Raw genomic sequence first — 17,699 nt, forward strand, 5'->3', positions numbered from 1 at the left:
ACTGCCAGACCTTTGAGCACCTCGGCCTCTGCAGGGTGGCATGGCGTGAGGGGGCGCTTTGGGAAACAGTTGGTGGATTATTCGGTCTGGCCCTGCCTCTACCCCTGGCCACCGCACTGCCTCTTGCAACCTGCCCTGCTGCTGCCCTTGCCTCCCCCTCTGAAGACCTGTCCTCAGTAGGCGTAGCAAACCCGGTGGGGTCAGTCACCTCATTGTCCTGCTGCTCTTCCTCCGAATCCTCTGTGCGCTCCTCCCTCGGACTTACTGCCCTTACTACTACCTCACTGATAGACAACTGTGTCTCATCGTCATCGTCCTCCTCACCCACTGAAAGCTCTTGAGACAGTTGCTGGAAGTCCCCAGCCTCATCCCCCGGACCCCGGGAACTTTCCAAAGGTTGGGCATCGGTCACGACAAACTCCTCCAGTGGGAGAGGATTCGGAACCATTGCTGCCCATTGTGGGCAGGGGCCTGAGAACTGTTCCTGGGAGTCTGCCTGCTCCTCAGAATGTGTCATTGTAATGGAGTGAGGAGGCTGGGAGGAAGGAGGAGCAGCAGCCAGAGGATTCAGAGTTGCAGCAGTGGACGGCGCAGAACTCTGGGTGGTCGATAGATTGCTGGATGCACTTTCTGCCATCCACGACAGGACCTGCTCACACTGCTCATTTTCTAATAAAGGTCTACCGCGTGGACCCATTAATTGTGAGATGAATGTGGGGATGCCAGAAACGTGCCTCTCTCCTAATCCCGCAGCAGTCGGCTGCGATACACCTGGATCAGGAGCTCGGCTTGTGCCCACACCCTGACTAGGGCCTCCGCGTCCTCGGCCGCGTCCATGTCCTCTAGGCCTACCCCTACCCCTCAGCATGGTGTATTACCAGTAGTGCAGAAACAGAACGCTGTAATTAAATGTGCCGCTTATTGGCCTGTGGTTGGAGGCTGACTTCGCTTACGGAACGCACAGCAGAGCCAGGAAAGAATTTTGCGCAAGCCTGCTGTAACACTTAGCTGGCTGCGTATGAATTAGGACAACTACCCCCAGCAGAGACCCAGTACACTGAGGACGGTCACAGGCAGCCCAAATAGATTTTTTTTCCCAAATGCTTTTAGAAAGGCCCACTGCCTATATACACTAAATATGTCTTCTGTCCCTGCCTCACCACTACTGGCCCTGGACTATGTAAAATTACTGCAGACTGTTTCACTGTGGACAGGAATACAGCGGTGATGTAATAGGCAACACAGAGCCAGGAAAGAATTTTGCGCAAGCCTGCTGTAACACTTAGCTGGCTGCGTATGAATTAGGACAACTACCCCCAGCAGAGACCCAGTACACTGAGCACGGTCACAGGCAGCCCAAATAGATTTTTTTCCCAAATGTTTTTGGAAAGGCCCACTGCCTATATACACTAAATATGTCTTCTGTCCCTGCCTCACCACTACTGGCCCTGGACTATGTAAAATTACTGCAGACTGTTTCACTGTGGACAGGAATACAGCGGTGATGTAACAGGCAACACAGAGCCAGGAAAGAATTTTGTGCAAGCCTACTGTAACACTTAGCTGGCTGCGTATGAATTAGGACAACTACCCCCAGCAGAGACCCAGTACACTGAGGACAGTCACTGGCAGCCCAAATAGATTTTTTTTCCCAAATGTTTTTGGAAAGGCCCACTGCCTATATACACTAAATATGTCTTCTGTCCCTGCCTCACCACTACTGGCCCTGGACAATGTAAAATTACTGCAGACTGTTTCACTGTGGACAGGAATACAGCGGTGATGTAACAGGCAACACAAAGCCAGGAAAGAATTTTGCGCAAGCCTGCTGTAACACTTAGCTGGCTGCGTATGAATTAGGACAACTACCCCCAGCAGAGACCCAGTACACTGAGGACGGTCACAGGCAGCCCAAATAGATTTTTTTTCCCAAATGCTTTTAGAAAGGCCCACTGCCTATATACACTAAATATGTCTTCTGTCCCTGCTTCACCACTACTGGCCCTGGACAATGTAAAATTACTGCAGGACGCAATGCTCTGCACGGCCGATATACAAAAAAAAAAAAAATGTGCAACACTGCAAAAAGCAGCCTCCACACTACTGCACACGGTTAGATGTGGCCCTAAGAAGGACCGTTGGGGTTCTTGAAGCCTAAAATAACTCCTAACACTCTCCCTATAGCAACTCCAGCAAGACAGCACTTTCCCTGAACTATGTCAGAATGCATCTGTGGCGAGCCGCGGGAGGGGCCGATTTATATACTCGGGTGACACCTGATCTCGCCAGCCACTCACTGCAGGGGGGTGGTATAGGGCTTGAACGTCGCAAGGGGAAGTTGTAATGCCTTCCCTGTCTTTCTATTGGCCAGAAAAGCGCGCTAACGTCTCTGAGATGAAAGTGAAAGTAACTCGAACATCGCGTGGTGCTCGCCTCTAGTAACGAGCATCTCGAACACGCTAATACTCGAACGAGTATCCAGCTCGGACGAGTACGTTCGCTCTTCTCTAATAAGGACCATTACAGCATGGGACATATTGGTGCTTAGGTGTGATGGAAAGCTTTGGCCACTGGGATGTGATATTACACAGTGAATGTAGTCCTTTGAATATTTTCTTGTAGTTCTGTCAATCACATACTAACATTCTTCAGTACAAAAGATGATTTTGATACTTTTTAACTCCCGATTGGAAAATTCCTTTTACAATCAATTTATACATTTTAGCAGTTAGTAGTTATTATATTTCCATAAAGGAAATGTACTGCTAATAACATTGAAGGCAAATTATCAGACAAAGGGAAATAATAATGAATAAATACTCTTATATTAAAAGGCTTATTCTTCTCCCTTGGGATGCGATTACAGGTTACCGCAAAGGGTCTATATTTCATGCCTTGATCACAAAATGCACCTGAAACTTGTTACTTTTCTTTGTAGCCAGGATCGCTTTAGGTTATATCTTTTATCTCTCATCAAGAGGCCACAGGTGTAGAACACATGTGCTTCCGTACAGAACACCACCCGATGAAAGGGATGGCCAGCTGCAGCTACATGGGTTGTTTCAAGTTACAAAAGGGGAACGCGAGTTAAGCTTGCACCTGAACTGCTATTTCTTAGCAGCATGTTTAATGTATGTATTGTAGAATGACATCTCTAACAGATGATTTGTTAGATTTAGTGGGTAATTTGCGGTCGATTTTAATCATCCAATTTAGATAGCTATTTGTTTTCTTGTCCTATACTGTAGTATAAAAACCTAAATTTGATCACTGCACTCATATTTCCTATACATGTACCTTGTCACTAGACATATCCTTAACAACCATGTTCCTGTAGATTCCTGCTCCTATAGCATCATACCATACATCACATTACTGTATTGTATTCCGTGAAAACTTCCCTTTCCAGAATACAAGCTAACAGAGCGAGCTGAATAATGACACTAAACAAGTAAGGAATATGGGGGGATCGAATTGCAGAAATGCAACTCTGGATGAGAATGAATTACAAGGTAACATTTATAGAGATGAGCGAGCATACTCGCTAAGGCAAACTACTCGAGCGAGTAGTGCCTTATTCGAGTACCTGCCCGCTCGCCTCTAATGATTCGGTGCTGGCAGGGGGCGGGGAGCGGCGGGGGAGAGTGGGGAGGAATGGAGGGGGGATCTCTCTCTTTCTCTCACCCCCTCCCCCCCCCCCCCCGCGCTCAACCCTGCTCACCGCCGCAACTCACCTGTCCCCCGCGCCAGCAGCCGAATCTTTAGAGACAAACGGGCAGGTACTCGAATAAGGCAGTACTCGCTCGAGTAGTTTGCCTTAGCGAGTATGCTCGCTCATCTCTAAACATTTATCAATGTACTTAAACAGCACCTATCACTATTTTAGATAAAAATAAGAAATGCTAATACAAATAAAGACTTTTTGTAAATAGGCACTTAATAAAAAATTTTAAAAAATCCAAATTTACTTGATTTCACTTTCCTTTGCTGATTTAATTTACCTGACTTCCCAAAGGAGTCTGGTACGAACGTTTGGCAGTGGAGCTCCCCCTAATTCTTCCCGTAGCCTCCATGTTAGATCTGCAAGATCTCACTAGTTATAATAAGATCTTTTGGCTCTGAATTAGAGAGCGGTGCTTAGTGTAGTAATTCGGCGCTTCTCATCATCGATAGCATCATCATCGCTGTAGCTGCTGCTGCTGGTAAGCGCTGAATTACTACACTAAGCACCCCTCTTTTATTCAGAGCCACATGATCTCATTATACTGTAACTACTGAGATCTTGTGCCTCTAACAATCTATGCTGCCGGAGGTTATGGAAAGATGCCTGAAGGATTAGGGAAAACTCCACTGTTGGACATGTGTGCCCAACTCCAATGGGGAGTCAAGCGACAAAACATGAAAGCAAGTATTTTTTGCATTTTCTAAATATTTTGTAATGAGTCCCATTTTACGATGTTATTAGGTCCTTTTTAAGCCAGTTTTCTGAAATGCATTAAAAAATATGCTCAAATACTCCATACACCTGGATGTGTCTGGCAAAGTGAAAGCGGGTCTAGGATCATTCTCCATGCCTCTTTCTGGCCGGTCCATCAGTTTCTTAGTCTGCGCAACAATTATATGTCAGCAATAGTGACAACAACGCTGTTTTCGGCTGCAGTCTTTTCCACAAAAAACAGTTCTCTCACTGAGCGAGTGTCACCAAATGTTCAAGTCCTTTAGCGTAACTGCGCTCATTACCATATATTGCGATCTGGTCCAAGTTCAATAATGCTGTTTAGTAACTGAAAGGTTGAAGCCAGGTACTTGGCACCACAAGCTGACAACTCGAGCATCCCCTGGGTGGGATCGTTCCAAGAGAAAGTGCAATTAGGGCATTGCCTCCTCTTCTATGCCCGTAGGGTGCTTTGGTGCTGGTCACCCATTGGGTCCAGACCACATTCTGCAGCGGAGCTGCTGCACTTGCTTCCTTCTCTCACTGAAGACCAGTCAATTTGCTCTCTGCCCAGAAACTGACCGTAGATTACAGAATATTATAGGAAGAGCTGACACACCCAGAGACTCCTGCTATATCCTTTAGTCCTCCAAGTACTATGATATATATTAAAGGCAGAATTATCCAAATGTCCCACCATGCTGAAATAGCAAATAATATCATGGCTCTACCCCCTTCCATAAGTGATATTTATATGTCCAGACTAAGACTAGAAGTGGTGAAAGACAGGAACGCACGGAGAACATTCATCCATAGAGTGACTGAAGGTCGGATTCAACTAAATGGATAATCATCATCATCATCATCATCATATGTAATCTTTAGAATGGTATTTAAAGGTATAGAAATGGAATTATTGTTACTCTGTCCTCTAATCCTCCCACTTTCATGATCAGAAACAATTGAGCCTTGTTATTGGAGGCCCCCATAACTAGTTTGGCCTTCTTCACATCCATATTTTTTTTGCAGTGTCTGAAATTGTTAAGAGATTGATATATTGCCTCTGCTAAGCGAACACATTGACTGAAATATATATACTGCACATCTGCATTACATATGTACTCCATGGTATAAACGTAGGCTAAATATTGAATATCAAAAGCAAATATTATAATTAAATAAGACCGCTTCAAGTAAGATGTCAAGGACAACAACAAAGCGCTCTGCTGTTACATCACAGATTTCAGTGGTTTCAATTGTTTTCAATTAGAATCACTCTTATTAATTTCTCCAAGTTGTGTTATTAGTAGAATTAGGTGAATGGGATTAGATTCACTTTATTCAATAGTTGGAGATAACTGGACTCTTAAGATAAAATGTAACAAAAAATACATTTCAAACTATTATTAATTATGTAATGCAAAAGATTAAAATGTAAACATGATGCAGGAAAATATGTTCCTTATATAGGGCTTTTCACTGCGTCATTGTAATGCCCCACGGAGTACCATAACAACTTTGCACCAACAGTGGCCATCTGTCTTTGTTTCTCCATCTCACAACTATCTTCAAATCATGTATAAATTAGTGATCTATTGTTTTAGCGAGGATTGGACAATAAGTAAAGGCCCATTTACACCAGCCGATCGCTAAAAAATCGCTAATGGGCGATCGTTTTAGCAATCATCGTTGCGTCTAAACGCGCACCCATCATGCGCTTTTCGGCCACTGTTAGCTGATCATTAAATTCAGTCTAACCTATAAATCGTCCTTCACTCTTATCAGCGGTTCTCCACGGGGAGCGCTGATAGCATTCTTTTCCCCTGGAGAACAAAGAAACTGAGCGCAGATAAGAACCCGCGCACATTTAACTGCATTCAGCTAAGGCTTCATTTGCATACTTAATTGAGTAAGCTGAGTAGCTACTTAATAGTCTATGCAAAATGATCGCTAAAAAGCTGTCACTCAGACTGTCGTTTGAGTGATCTTTTAGCGATCATCGGCCCGTGTAAGTGGGCCTTAAGATGTAATGAGATAAAGAGGGCAACCAAGTTTTAATTTATTCAAGAATGTCAACTCTGCGGTTCCCATGGTATAATAATAATATAGCTCCAACATATTCTGCAGCACACTAAAAACTCAGAGGGTCCATGTAAAGAGAAAATCAGACATTACATATAATATTAAACTAATAAACAATTTCATAGAATTGTAGAGTTGGAAGGGACCTCCAGGCTCATCTGATCCAACCCCCTGCTCAGTGCAGGATTTACTAAATCATCCCAGACAGATGTCTGTTCAGCCTCTGTTTGAGGACCTCCATTAAAGGAGAACTCGCCACCTCCCATGGTAACCTGTTCCACTTATTGATCACCCTCACTGTCAGAAAGTTTTTTCTAATATCTAATCTGTGTCTGCTCCCTTTCAGTTTTATCCCGTTGCTTCTAGTCTTTCCTTGTGCAAATGAGGATTTGCACTGTGACAGCCCTTCAGATATTTGTAGACTGCTATTAAGTATCCTCTCAGCCTTCTTTCTTACAAGCTAACCATTGCCAGATCCTTTAACCATTCCTCATAGGACATGATTTGTAGACCACTCACCATCTTGGTGACTGAACTTGCTCCAGTTTGTTGATTTTTTTTTTAAAGTGGGGTGCCCAGAACTGGACACAGTATTCCAGATGAGGTCTGACTAAGGAAGAGTAAAGTGGGATACTTATGTCACGTGGTCTAGACTCTGTGCTTCTCTTAATACATCCCAGAATTGTGTTTGGCTTTTTACATACTGAATCAAACTGTAGACTCATGTTCAGTCTATGATCTATTAGTATACCCAAGTCTTTTTCACATGTGCTGCTTAGCTGAATTCTTCCTATTCTGTATGTGGTTTTTTTTTTTCATTTTTCTTGCCCAGATGTAAGACTTTTCATTTCTCCCTGTTAAATACCATTCTAATAATCGCCACTTACTGTTAAAGTTTATCCAGATCTTTTTGAATACTCTCTCTTCCCTAGTGTTAGCTATCCCTCCTAGCTTTGTGTCATCAGCAAATTTGATCAGTTTCCCATCAATTCCCTCCGCCAGATCAGTTGAACAACACTGGACCTAGGACAGAGCCTTGTGGTACCCCACTTGATATATTCTTCCACTTGGAGGTGCAGCCATTTATGACCACTCTTTAAGTACGATCACTCAGCCACTTCTGTTAATCCCATATTTGATTGTTTTTTTTAAATAAGTATGCTATGAGATACTTAGTCAAATTCTTTGCTAAAGTCAAGATATACTAAATTTACTGCATTTTCCTGATCAGCCGAGTCTGTGATTCTGTCATAGAAGGAAATTAGATTCGTCTGGCATAACTTGTTTGTTACAAACACATGCTGGCTCTGATTAATTCATTCTTGCCCAGTACTTGCCTACATGCTGTTTAATAATTTAACAATAGCACTTAGGGCCCTTCTCCCATGAGCTTACAATTTATGAGGAAATTGGGGTGACAAGATAAAAGTGCTTGTTCTTTACAATGGTCCAGCCATCTTTTAAATATGAGCCAGTTATTATTACGTATATGTACACAAATAAAGTGCATTAGGATTTATAAGGGGAGTGGGATACTGTAGGATGAAGGCATCAGGTTCTGAGGAAGATGGAGAAGCAGAGTAAATAAAGAAGAATTAGATTAGGGAATGTGATCTCTCTAAATTGATGTGTTGTAGGGCACACTTGGAACTGTGGATATTGGGGATTATCCTGATTGTCCGAGTTAGCGCATTGTGACGCTCTGAGAAAAGATGGGCATGTGAAGTTTGGATTATGGCAGAACCTAGTCTAAGATCATCAGCAGAATGGAGAGCAGAAGTAGGGTGGTAGATATGAGAGGAGATATTGGGCAACACAGCACGATGGAGAGATTTATGTATGAGAATGATGGGTTAATACTATAAGCCATAGTGGATGGGCAACCAGTACAGTGGCTGACAAAAGGTAGAAGCATGGGTGTAGCAGTTGGACAAAAATCTATCTATCTATCTACCTATCTATCTATCTATCTATCTATCTATCGAAAATCGTGACCATCTGAAGCATTGGATTCCAATGCACTTGTTCAGATGGGTAAATTTTTTTTTGGTGCGTAACATCGTCCAGCCGGAAAAGATAGCGCACACGGTGCACATTCCGGCCAGCCACTTTTATGCTAGCCGGAAATGATAGGTCTGGACCTATCTTTTGCCGAAATAAGCCGACTGGTCCTATAGACTCCTATGGGAGCCTATGAGAGCTGCCGGAAAAGGGAAGTGGGAGGGAGTTTAGCAGTGGCTCTAATAAACTCTTTGCCCCTTGCCGCCTGCTGGCAAAGGGAGGGGATGGGGCGGTCTATATCTATCTATCTATTCTAGACAGATAAATTATGTAAATAAATGCTGACAGTGCATAACATTCTGTAGTATATTAAACATTTATAATTCTAAATCTGCTTAAAATTTTTCCCCACTTATATTGGCTCTACATAAACGACTGCCCCACAAACACTGTTTGTTGTAAGGCTTATGTCACCTAGATCCATCCAATTACCATACACATAAAGGTTGTTTTTCTTCCAGATTAGGCAAACAGAAAATGCATTCATAAAAACATATTGGAGATACACATATCTCTCGTATTATCTGTATAGACTGTGCAGAAGGTTCTGTGTTCTTCATGGAATCTGCAATAAATAGCTCGTAATATACAGAAAAATGTCAATGGAATAATACAACATTCAGGAAGTGATGTACCACCGTACCTTTCTGAGACAACAGGGAGCGACAGGCAAAATGTGTACAAAGCCTATCTAGGCATATAGGGTTTGTCTAGTTATCCTCTGTCATAACATTCCTCACCCACTAGTGATAATGAGATGACTCTGCTGACTGTCTCATTCTACACAGCATGATGGTGAAAAGTAAGCCTTAGAAAAAAGCAAATGGCACTTTATTATGTGTGCAGCAGTGACTATATACACATAAATGCCCTTCAGAAATATTGAAACACTCCATGCTTCAAACAGCAAATCCTTAGTCAGAAACCTCTCTGAGAGGTTCTTCACCAAACATCGAAACATATATAGACCAAAAAACCTAAAAGTTGATCCACCACATGCCAAGAGTATGCAAGGCTGTCACACAGGCAAAGAGTCATTTGGGAGATTACACTGTTTTTCTTTTTTTTTTTTTTTTTTATAAACATGTGCATCTTCAATCATCCATATTTTTTGTTATTTCTCCACAATTTTACGTTTTTAAGGGGTCTTTATAAACTTCTAGAGAGTATTATGTATATATGTTTACTAAAGGTTTTTGCTGTATGTAGAATGTTCTTACATGAAATCAATAATTATACACTTATCATTACTGATGTCACTTAACATGCTATGTGTAATACAAAAGAAAGTGAATGCATCCTACTTTCTCTATGAAGCTTTGACCTTAAGGGCTGCCCTCATTTTAATAAACCTACAGGATGTTGCTTATTATATAGCAAAACGCATTCATAACTGAATACGTAATGTTAAACAAGAACATCTGTTTTTCGGAAGACCTTTTTTTACTCTAATGAACACACATACAGCAGTTGTTCTGCAGAGACAATGAATTACATATCATTTAATTATGTTAAATAACACAATTTACAAGCAATTGAAATGTTCTAAAAGCCACCTAGAATGCGCTCTTTACAGCTGCATACTGTGAAAACTTTATACTAGAGAAAATATTTAAAGTTTAATTCACCAATATGCCAAACTCCAAATCAGACCAGCAATATGGGTAGAACAATGTAGGGTAACATTTACATCAGGAGCTGGATTTTGATTCAAATATAATAAATCAGCTCACTGTTATCAGGACATTTTCCATTCCGGAAAATTTGAGGCGCCATCATATCCTTTAGCCTTGAAAATACTATTCAAAGCAAGGAGTTGAGAAATTAGGCCAGAATACATAGAGTCCAAAGTACTGACTTAGTGATACTTATATACACCTCAGTTTTTGCTGCACATAATATCCGAAGGCAAAAACACGGGCATAGCTTGAAAAGGTTGGGGCCCATAGCAAACATTTGAGCTTTCCACCCCACAGCCCTTTAAGCATGTACAGAAAGTTAAGGTATGCACACTTTCCTGATACTTTCCAGCCCACTAAATTATCAGATCCTAGACCCGACCCCTTAAGGATGAGACCACGTAATAAGATTACATCAATCGTGACCCTTAATGATTACACTTTAGACCAGGCTTCTTAATGATAAGATCTCAGAAAAGACCTCAGACCAAACCCCTAAATGATATGAACTCAGGACCGACCCCTAAATGATAAGGCCTCAAATCAAGCTCCTTCAGTTATCCCTCTCCACAAGACGGGATAATTTTATGATTACTGGGGTTCCGACTGCTGGGACCTCCATTGATTTTTGAGAACAGGACTCCCGAATGTCCCCACATGAATGAAGCTGCAGCTGCACATGCATGCCAGCACACCATTCATTTCAATGAGAAGATCAAAAATTAGTGAGCACAAGTGCTTGGCAATTTCTAGTGTTCCCACTTAAATGAATTCAGTGGTTCTGGGATTGCTGCCTTTCTTACAGTCCGGTACAGGTTTTGTAGGTGTTTCTACGCCTTCTTGTCTGATGGGAGTGGTATGAGATGAGACATGCTTAATCTCACCTGTGGGTAATTGTTAGGATTATTTAACTTGGCCTGATGCTGAGCTGAAGTGCTGTTTAATCTTCAGTCTCCCTCTGACTGGGCTAGCAGCCAGAGCATGGTCCTGGATCTCTCAGTTACCTGTTGCATCTCAGAGATAAGTACTGTGCTTTTTTGCATTTCTAATTGTTTTTCTGTGTTATTTCCCGTCTTACGTAGGGTCAATTAGTGGTTGAGGTACGTGGCCAGGTTCGGCATTATCAGGATGGATAACCTGCGTTTAGGCACGCCCTTTCCTGTATTAGTTATACAGTAACAGTGTTTCCCATGTATTGGTTATCTATATTGTTTTGACACTGTTTGTTTGCATTGGTGTGAGATCTGCGGGTGACGGATCCAGCGCGTCCTGCTTGGATGCCACAGTTATCCTTCATTGTGCAGATAAGGGATAACGTTATAATTTAGCACAACCAAGTTAATGAAAAGACCGCAGATGAGACCGCTTAATAATAAGAACACAGAAAAGACTCCTTAATAATATGAACTTAGGCCAGACCCATTAATGATATGACTTCAGACTATAAAAAAAATTGTATGCTCCTGACCCCAATATACTCACTTGTGTATGAGGTCCGCTGGCTCCTCTTGACTTCAGTAAAAAAATCTTTTAAAATGTAGTTTCCAAGTATAGAAATTTGGCCCAGGGTAAAGTACTGTACAATGTCCTGACAATAGTTAACAATAACAGTTTTGGTGAAATGGTATCCTAAAGTCAGGAGGAGCCAGCAGACCTCATACACAAGTGAGTATATTGGGTCAGGAGCATACAATTTTTTTAATAGTCTGAAGTCATATCATTAATGGGTCTGGCCTGAATTCATATTATTAAGGAGTCTTTTCTGTGTTCTTCTTATTAAGCGGTCTTTTCATTAACACGTTTGTGCTAAATTATAAAGTTATCCCTTATCTGCACAATAAAGGATAACTGTCTCATCCAAGCAGGACTCGCTGGATCCGTCACCTGCAGATCTCTCACCAATGCAAATAAACTGTGTCAAAACAATTCTGAGCTAAACAACCAAATGGGCGGAGCTATCAGTAATTCACAGCTATCTCTGTATGTACAGTCATATAGATAGTTGTCAATTACTGATAGGTCCGTCCATGGGACTGTTCAGCTCAGAATGGGCAAAGATATAAATGAATAAAATACAAGTTATAGTGAATCTTTCCCCGCAAAACTACATATCAATCTTCTAAGCGCCTTCTACTCTATAATATGACGTCTGCAGTTTGGCCACCATGTTCAAGCCGACATGCTCCCTTTAAAAGGGTTCTAGATATTTAATATTTAATTTCAAGTTCATTTAATTAGTAAATGTGCTCCTAAGTGTATAATAAACGTAAGAGATTAAGATAGTATGAGTACTATTGTATCTTGTCTGCACCACAAGAGCTCAGTGGGGTGCTATCTGCTCAGTGTACGCCCTTAATCTATTGATTGGCTGCCTGGAGCAAAGTCCTAGCAGCGTGGGATTGAGTTTTGCCTTGGATGGAGGGTTAGGGTTAGTTTAAGTGTTAGGCTTACATTATTAGCTGTAAATGCTTCCATGTAAGAGCGGGCCAGCATTCACATCAAAGCATTATCAGCTAATAATGTAAACCTAACACTAAAACTAACCCTAACCCTCCATCCAAGGCAAACCTGACTCCCCACGCTGCTAGGAGCTTGCTCTAGGGGACAGTGACCGGGTGCACTGCGATGAAACTGCGTGCGAGCTGCAACAGACGGAGAGACTGAATGGTGCGGTTGTGTTCTCCCTGCTTGCCTTGGTGGCGTTCAATCTGTTTGTGGTCTCCGTGCCCCTACCATCTGCGGTTGCTGAGGTGCTGTGAGTGTCCTCTTCACCACCACCCGATCTCAGCTGTTCGCGGGCCAGCTGCAATTTTGTCCGGAGGCCGATCGCAATTCTCCTGGCTGCCGCAGCAATCCCAGCTCTCGCTGCTTCTGGCAGGGATGTCTGTGTCTCTCCAGAGGCCGCACATCACCACAGCAGCGGCTGCTGGAGGACCTGCTGTGGAAATCTCCTGCAGCCAATCAGGACCTTTGGGGGCATTACCAAGCCCTTAGCTGTCACTCAAGGTCTCCACCCATAATTCTGGTGGAGACAAGATACAATAGTACCAATAGTATGTAAGGCTGAAAAAAAGACATATGTCTATACAGTCCAGCTTATTATCATGCAATGTTGATCCAGAGAAAGGCAAAAAAAAAAAACTATGACGTAGAAGTCAATTTTCCTCATTTCAGGGGAAAAAAATCCCTGTGCAGAGATAAAAATGAATAAAATACAAGTTATACTAAATCTTTCCCCATAAAAGTATATATCAATCTGCTCTGCTCCTTCTGCTCTATAGCATGCTGCTAATATGTTCGAACTGGCAGTCCCCCTTTAATAATTAATTTGGCTAGTGACTATGTACATTAAAGTGTACTATGGCTTGGGAAGATTTTGATTGCTAATACAAATGGCCATTGAAGAAATGTACACAAAATGCCGATGAACTCTTTCATGATGAACTGTTGAAAAGTTCATGTGGCATGATGCCTAACTATTTTTATGAAGTGCTCTTGATGTGTCCTTTTATGTGTATGCAATATATCTTATCATGAAAGGACAGCTACACATAAACAGTATAAGATCTAACAAGTAACAGATCCTAGCTGCCAAAATGAACATGTTCAAAGTACCATAGGTGAGGTATTCCCCACATGGAATCCATGCGTGCTGTGTGCATGAGGTCTTACATCAGGCCAGTTACTAGAAGCATTTTTCATGGTAGTGATAAAACCCTTTTAAGAAGATTAATTACAAGTTTATTTTAGGTGTTTTGCTGAAGTTCTGGTTCAGTTCAAGCTAATTCAGACTAAACCAAACTTTTTAAAAGTTCACTCAACACTAGTAGTAACCTATCTTGTCAAAGAAAAATGAAGCTAGCTGCACTTAGGTTGAATTGCCACAAATTATTTTTCTTCATTGATGTTGGAGGCATAGTAATTTATGTGAATTGTCATGGAGCTGCATACACACCAGTTCCCTTGATATGTGTTTGCTAATGAAGAATGGTGGTATTGACCCATTTACATTTCTTGACACACCACCAACAAACTTCCATTGTTTTCACTATTGTAAATTTGCTAACATGCTACCATATGTACTTTCTTATTCAATGCATTTGCATGTGTGTATGATTCACAATTTACTGTTTAGAAATATAAACTATCTAATGTAATCAAGTGAAATTGTCATTTTAGGCATTGCATATCTAAACGGAATGTGCAGTGACAAACGAAAATGCATAATTGCTGAAGATAATGGGCTTAACCTTGCCTTTACTATTGCTCATGAGATGGGTCACAAGTAAGTCATTAACTGTTCATTAAAATAGATGAATCAATGTAATTTAAATAAATAGAAAAAATGCATATAGTAACATAGTATGTAAGGCCGAGTGAAGACAATGTCCATCTAGTTCAGCCTGTTTATCCTCCTATTTTGTTGATCCAGAGGAAGGCAAAAAACCCCAAGAGGCAGGAGCCAATTAGCCCTTTTGGGGGAAAACTCCTTTCCGACTTCCTAATGGCAATCAGACTAATCCCTGGATCAACCCCTAATATTTCCTACCTGTCTGTATACCTGGATTAACAATTAACCTAAGATTTATATCCTGTAATATCCTTCCCCTCTAGAAAGACATCAAGTCCCCTTTTAAACTCCTTTATGGATTTTGCCATCACCACAGTCTCACTGCTCTTACAGTAAAGAACCCTTTTCTGTGTTGGCGACGAAACCTGTTTTCTTCTAAACAGATCATGGGAGAGAGCCTTGTATTGTCCCCTCATGTATTTATACATAGTTATATTTTTTAAATAATTGACGTGGATGTTTTTTTCTAATAACTGTCAAAATGTTTTTTAAAGTGCTTGTTAGTAAAAGACAGCTATGCATATTTTAATATCAGGACATATTTAGATAAAAGGTCTATTAAGCTATTATGGCATGTTCAGCTCTGTTGCACAATCTCAAGAGAAAAAGCCCTTTTACACAAGCCGATTATCAGGTCCAAACGCTCTTTCGCCCAACAATCAGACCGTGTGAAAGAAAATGAAATGAGCTGAGCTTGTTACATCACACTGAGAATGTGGGTTGTCTAAGAAGATGGCTGGACAAATATCTGTCTGTGATGATTTAGTGAAGTGCATTGATCAGGGGGTTGGACCCGATGACCCTGGAGGTCCCTTCCACCTCTACCATTCTATGATTCTGAGATCATTACCACTGAATTATTAACACTAGGGCAGTTGTAGGACTCTTTCTAAAAATAATGGATGTCGAGGATGTTCTAGTAATATTGTAAGATTAGAGTAACCCATTTAAGAAAATGTTTGACTACTGTATATCTTATGTTTGCCATTGACATGACATAACGTTGGGCAAATCTGCTGATATTTACTGTTTTCCTTGACCATTGTTCATTATTTGGCCATCTTTCTTTGAGCAAGCACCCAATAACTGATGTTTGTACAAAATGACAAAATACATCATACAACCACAAAATACATCAAGCATGGGTGTAACAACATCATCTTGGGGTGATGTTCTCTGAAGCTGAGCCTGCAAAACTTTTTATGATAGAGGATAAAGTGAACTTGGTAGATTCGTTTTTGAGCAAAACAATAACCCAAAACACAAAGCCAAAACTACACAGTCGTGGCTAAAAATAATGTTGTTGTCCTGAAGTGGACAAATTAGGCTCCACCTAAATCCTATATAAAAAGTAGTAATTAAGGATATTGTAAATATTAAACTAATTTGATAGTTAATCAAAAGTTTCTTTAATCGTGAAGGTATGCCTGGGTGAGTCGAGACTGGGGGAGAACAAACAGGTATAGTCAGTTGGGCTTGGATATATATTTAAGGGAGAATATGTAACAATTGCATTATCTACATATGCGGACCTACCCACACATATTTAATTAATTGCTTATTGACAAAGTTATTATAGGGGTAATAAAACAATGCATCTCCAAGCCCCCAAAATAAATTGTAGAAAACAAAGGAGAAAGGTCGCTTTTTCTAATCATTGTGAAAAAAATATATATTTCTTTTTTTTAACGAAGGTTCTAGCTGTATGTGGTCTGATGGTCTGTAAAATTATGAAGCTATGCTGTTATGTGAAATGTATGGGGAGAAATGTATTATAAATTTTACACCCCCATTTTGGTGGGGCAGATTTTGGTGAATGTCATTTGTGCACTACAATTTTTATCTTCTCCTGTCACTTTTAAAAAGTAGTGAGAAAAGGATGGAATTTTTTGGAGCTTCATGGCCAACATTGCTTCGACAAAATTTATTAAGTGTTAAGTCAGACAATGGCACCAAAAGCGACACATAGCTAACGTAATTTCATCTTCTAGTTTTAAAGAGAGCTCAAGATATATAAACCTTATTATAAAGCGTGTACCTTTTAATAGTTTGGTACATTTTATTCCAATGAACCTCAGTTTAAGACTGGCATATGAAATACTGGTCTGTATCATAAAGCCAGCAAGGGACACTGGGTTAATATACCATAGAGCAGAGGCGTAACTTCAAGATTCAGGGCCCTAATGCAAAGCCTGTAACAGGCTTTATTCATTGCACTGGGCTCCCTTTATGGGGAAGATAGGCTTTGTGGGCCCCCCGCAGCTCCTAGGCCCGGGATGCATCTCCTGCATCCCCTATAGTTACGCGCTGCTACAGAGACATATTGAACAATTGCTTCCATTGTTAGTAGGTACCATCTGGCAATTTAAAATAAAACAGTCTCTGAAAAAAATGATACTCTGTTGGTACTATTAATACTAGAGATGAGCAGGCATACTCGCTAAGGACAATTGATCGATCGAGCATTGTCCTTAGCGAGTATCTCCCCGCTCGGCAGAGAAGGTTCGCCTGCCTGCACGGGTGACAGGTGAGTTGCGGCCATGAGCAGGAGGGAGCGGAGAGAGAGATCTCCCCTCCATTCCTCCCCACTCTCCCCCGCCGCTCCCCGCCGGCAGCCGAATCTTTGCTCCCAAGCGGACAGGTACTCGCTAAGGGCAATGCTCGATCGAGCAATTGCCCTTAGCGAGTATGCTCGCTCATCTCTAATTAATACTCCAAGGCTTCGACGTGACAGCACCTACATGCCCTACAAGAGCAAGAAACCACTTAAGGGAATGTGTTATCAGAAAATGACCTGCAGTATAAATCAAGTTTTTTTTTATGTTAAACATATTTTTTTAGGAATTCTTGGTGACTTTTTTTTTTTATTGTCATTTATGATCTTTAGTTTAAAAAAAAAATCCTACAATTCTGCATTTTTCACACTGACCACAGAGCCTAATAATGAGCCGACACGTCCTGATAAACTTTGCAGCAGTCATCTCACTAATGTCACACTGAAAGGTAACACCTATTTGTATAGAACACAGGATCCACCACTCACAAGTAGTGATAAGCTGTGACTATCAACTCGCCCGCCCTGTCTAGGACA

The 17,699-nt window shown here is 41.3% G+C and overlaps 1 protein-coding gene across 2 annotated transcripts in view; it reads left to right on the forward strand.

Annotated features, from left to right (window-relative positions):
- Positions 1 to 17,699, forward strand: part of ADAMTS19 (ADAM metallopeptidase with thrombospondin type 1 motif 19) — a 245,169-nt gene that overhangs the window by 104,612 nt on the left and 122,858 nt on the right. For both annotated transcript variants that reach the window (XM_066603164.1, XM_066603165.1), the window contains exon 8: positions 14,437 to 14,542. In XM_066603164.1, coding sequence (XP_066459261.1) covers positions 14,437 to 14,542 — 106 coding nt within the window. The remainder of the gene's footprint in view (positions 1 to 14,436; positions 14,543 to 17,699) is intronic.

This window comes from Eleutherodactylus coqui, chromosome 5 (assembly GCF_035609145.1).
Source record: "Eleutherodactylus coqui strain aEleCoq1 chromosome 5, aEleCoq1.hap1, whole genome shotgun sequence".
Taxonomy (NCBI): Eukaryota; Metazoa; Chordata; class Amphibia; order Anura; family Eleutherodactylidae; genus Eleutherodactylus; species Eleutherodactylus coqui.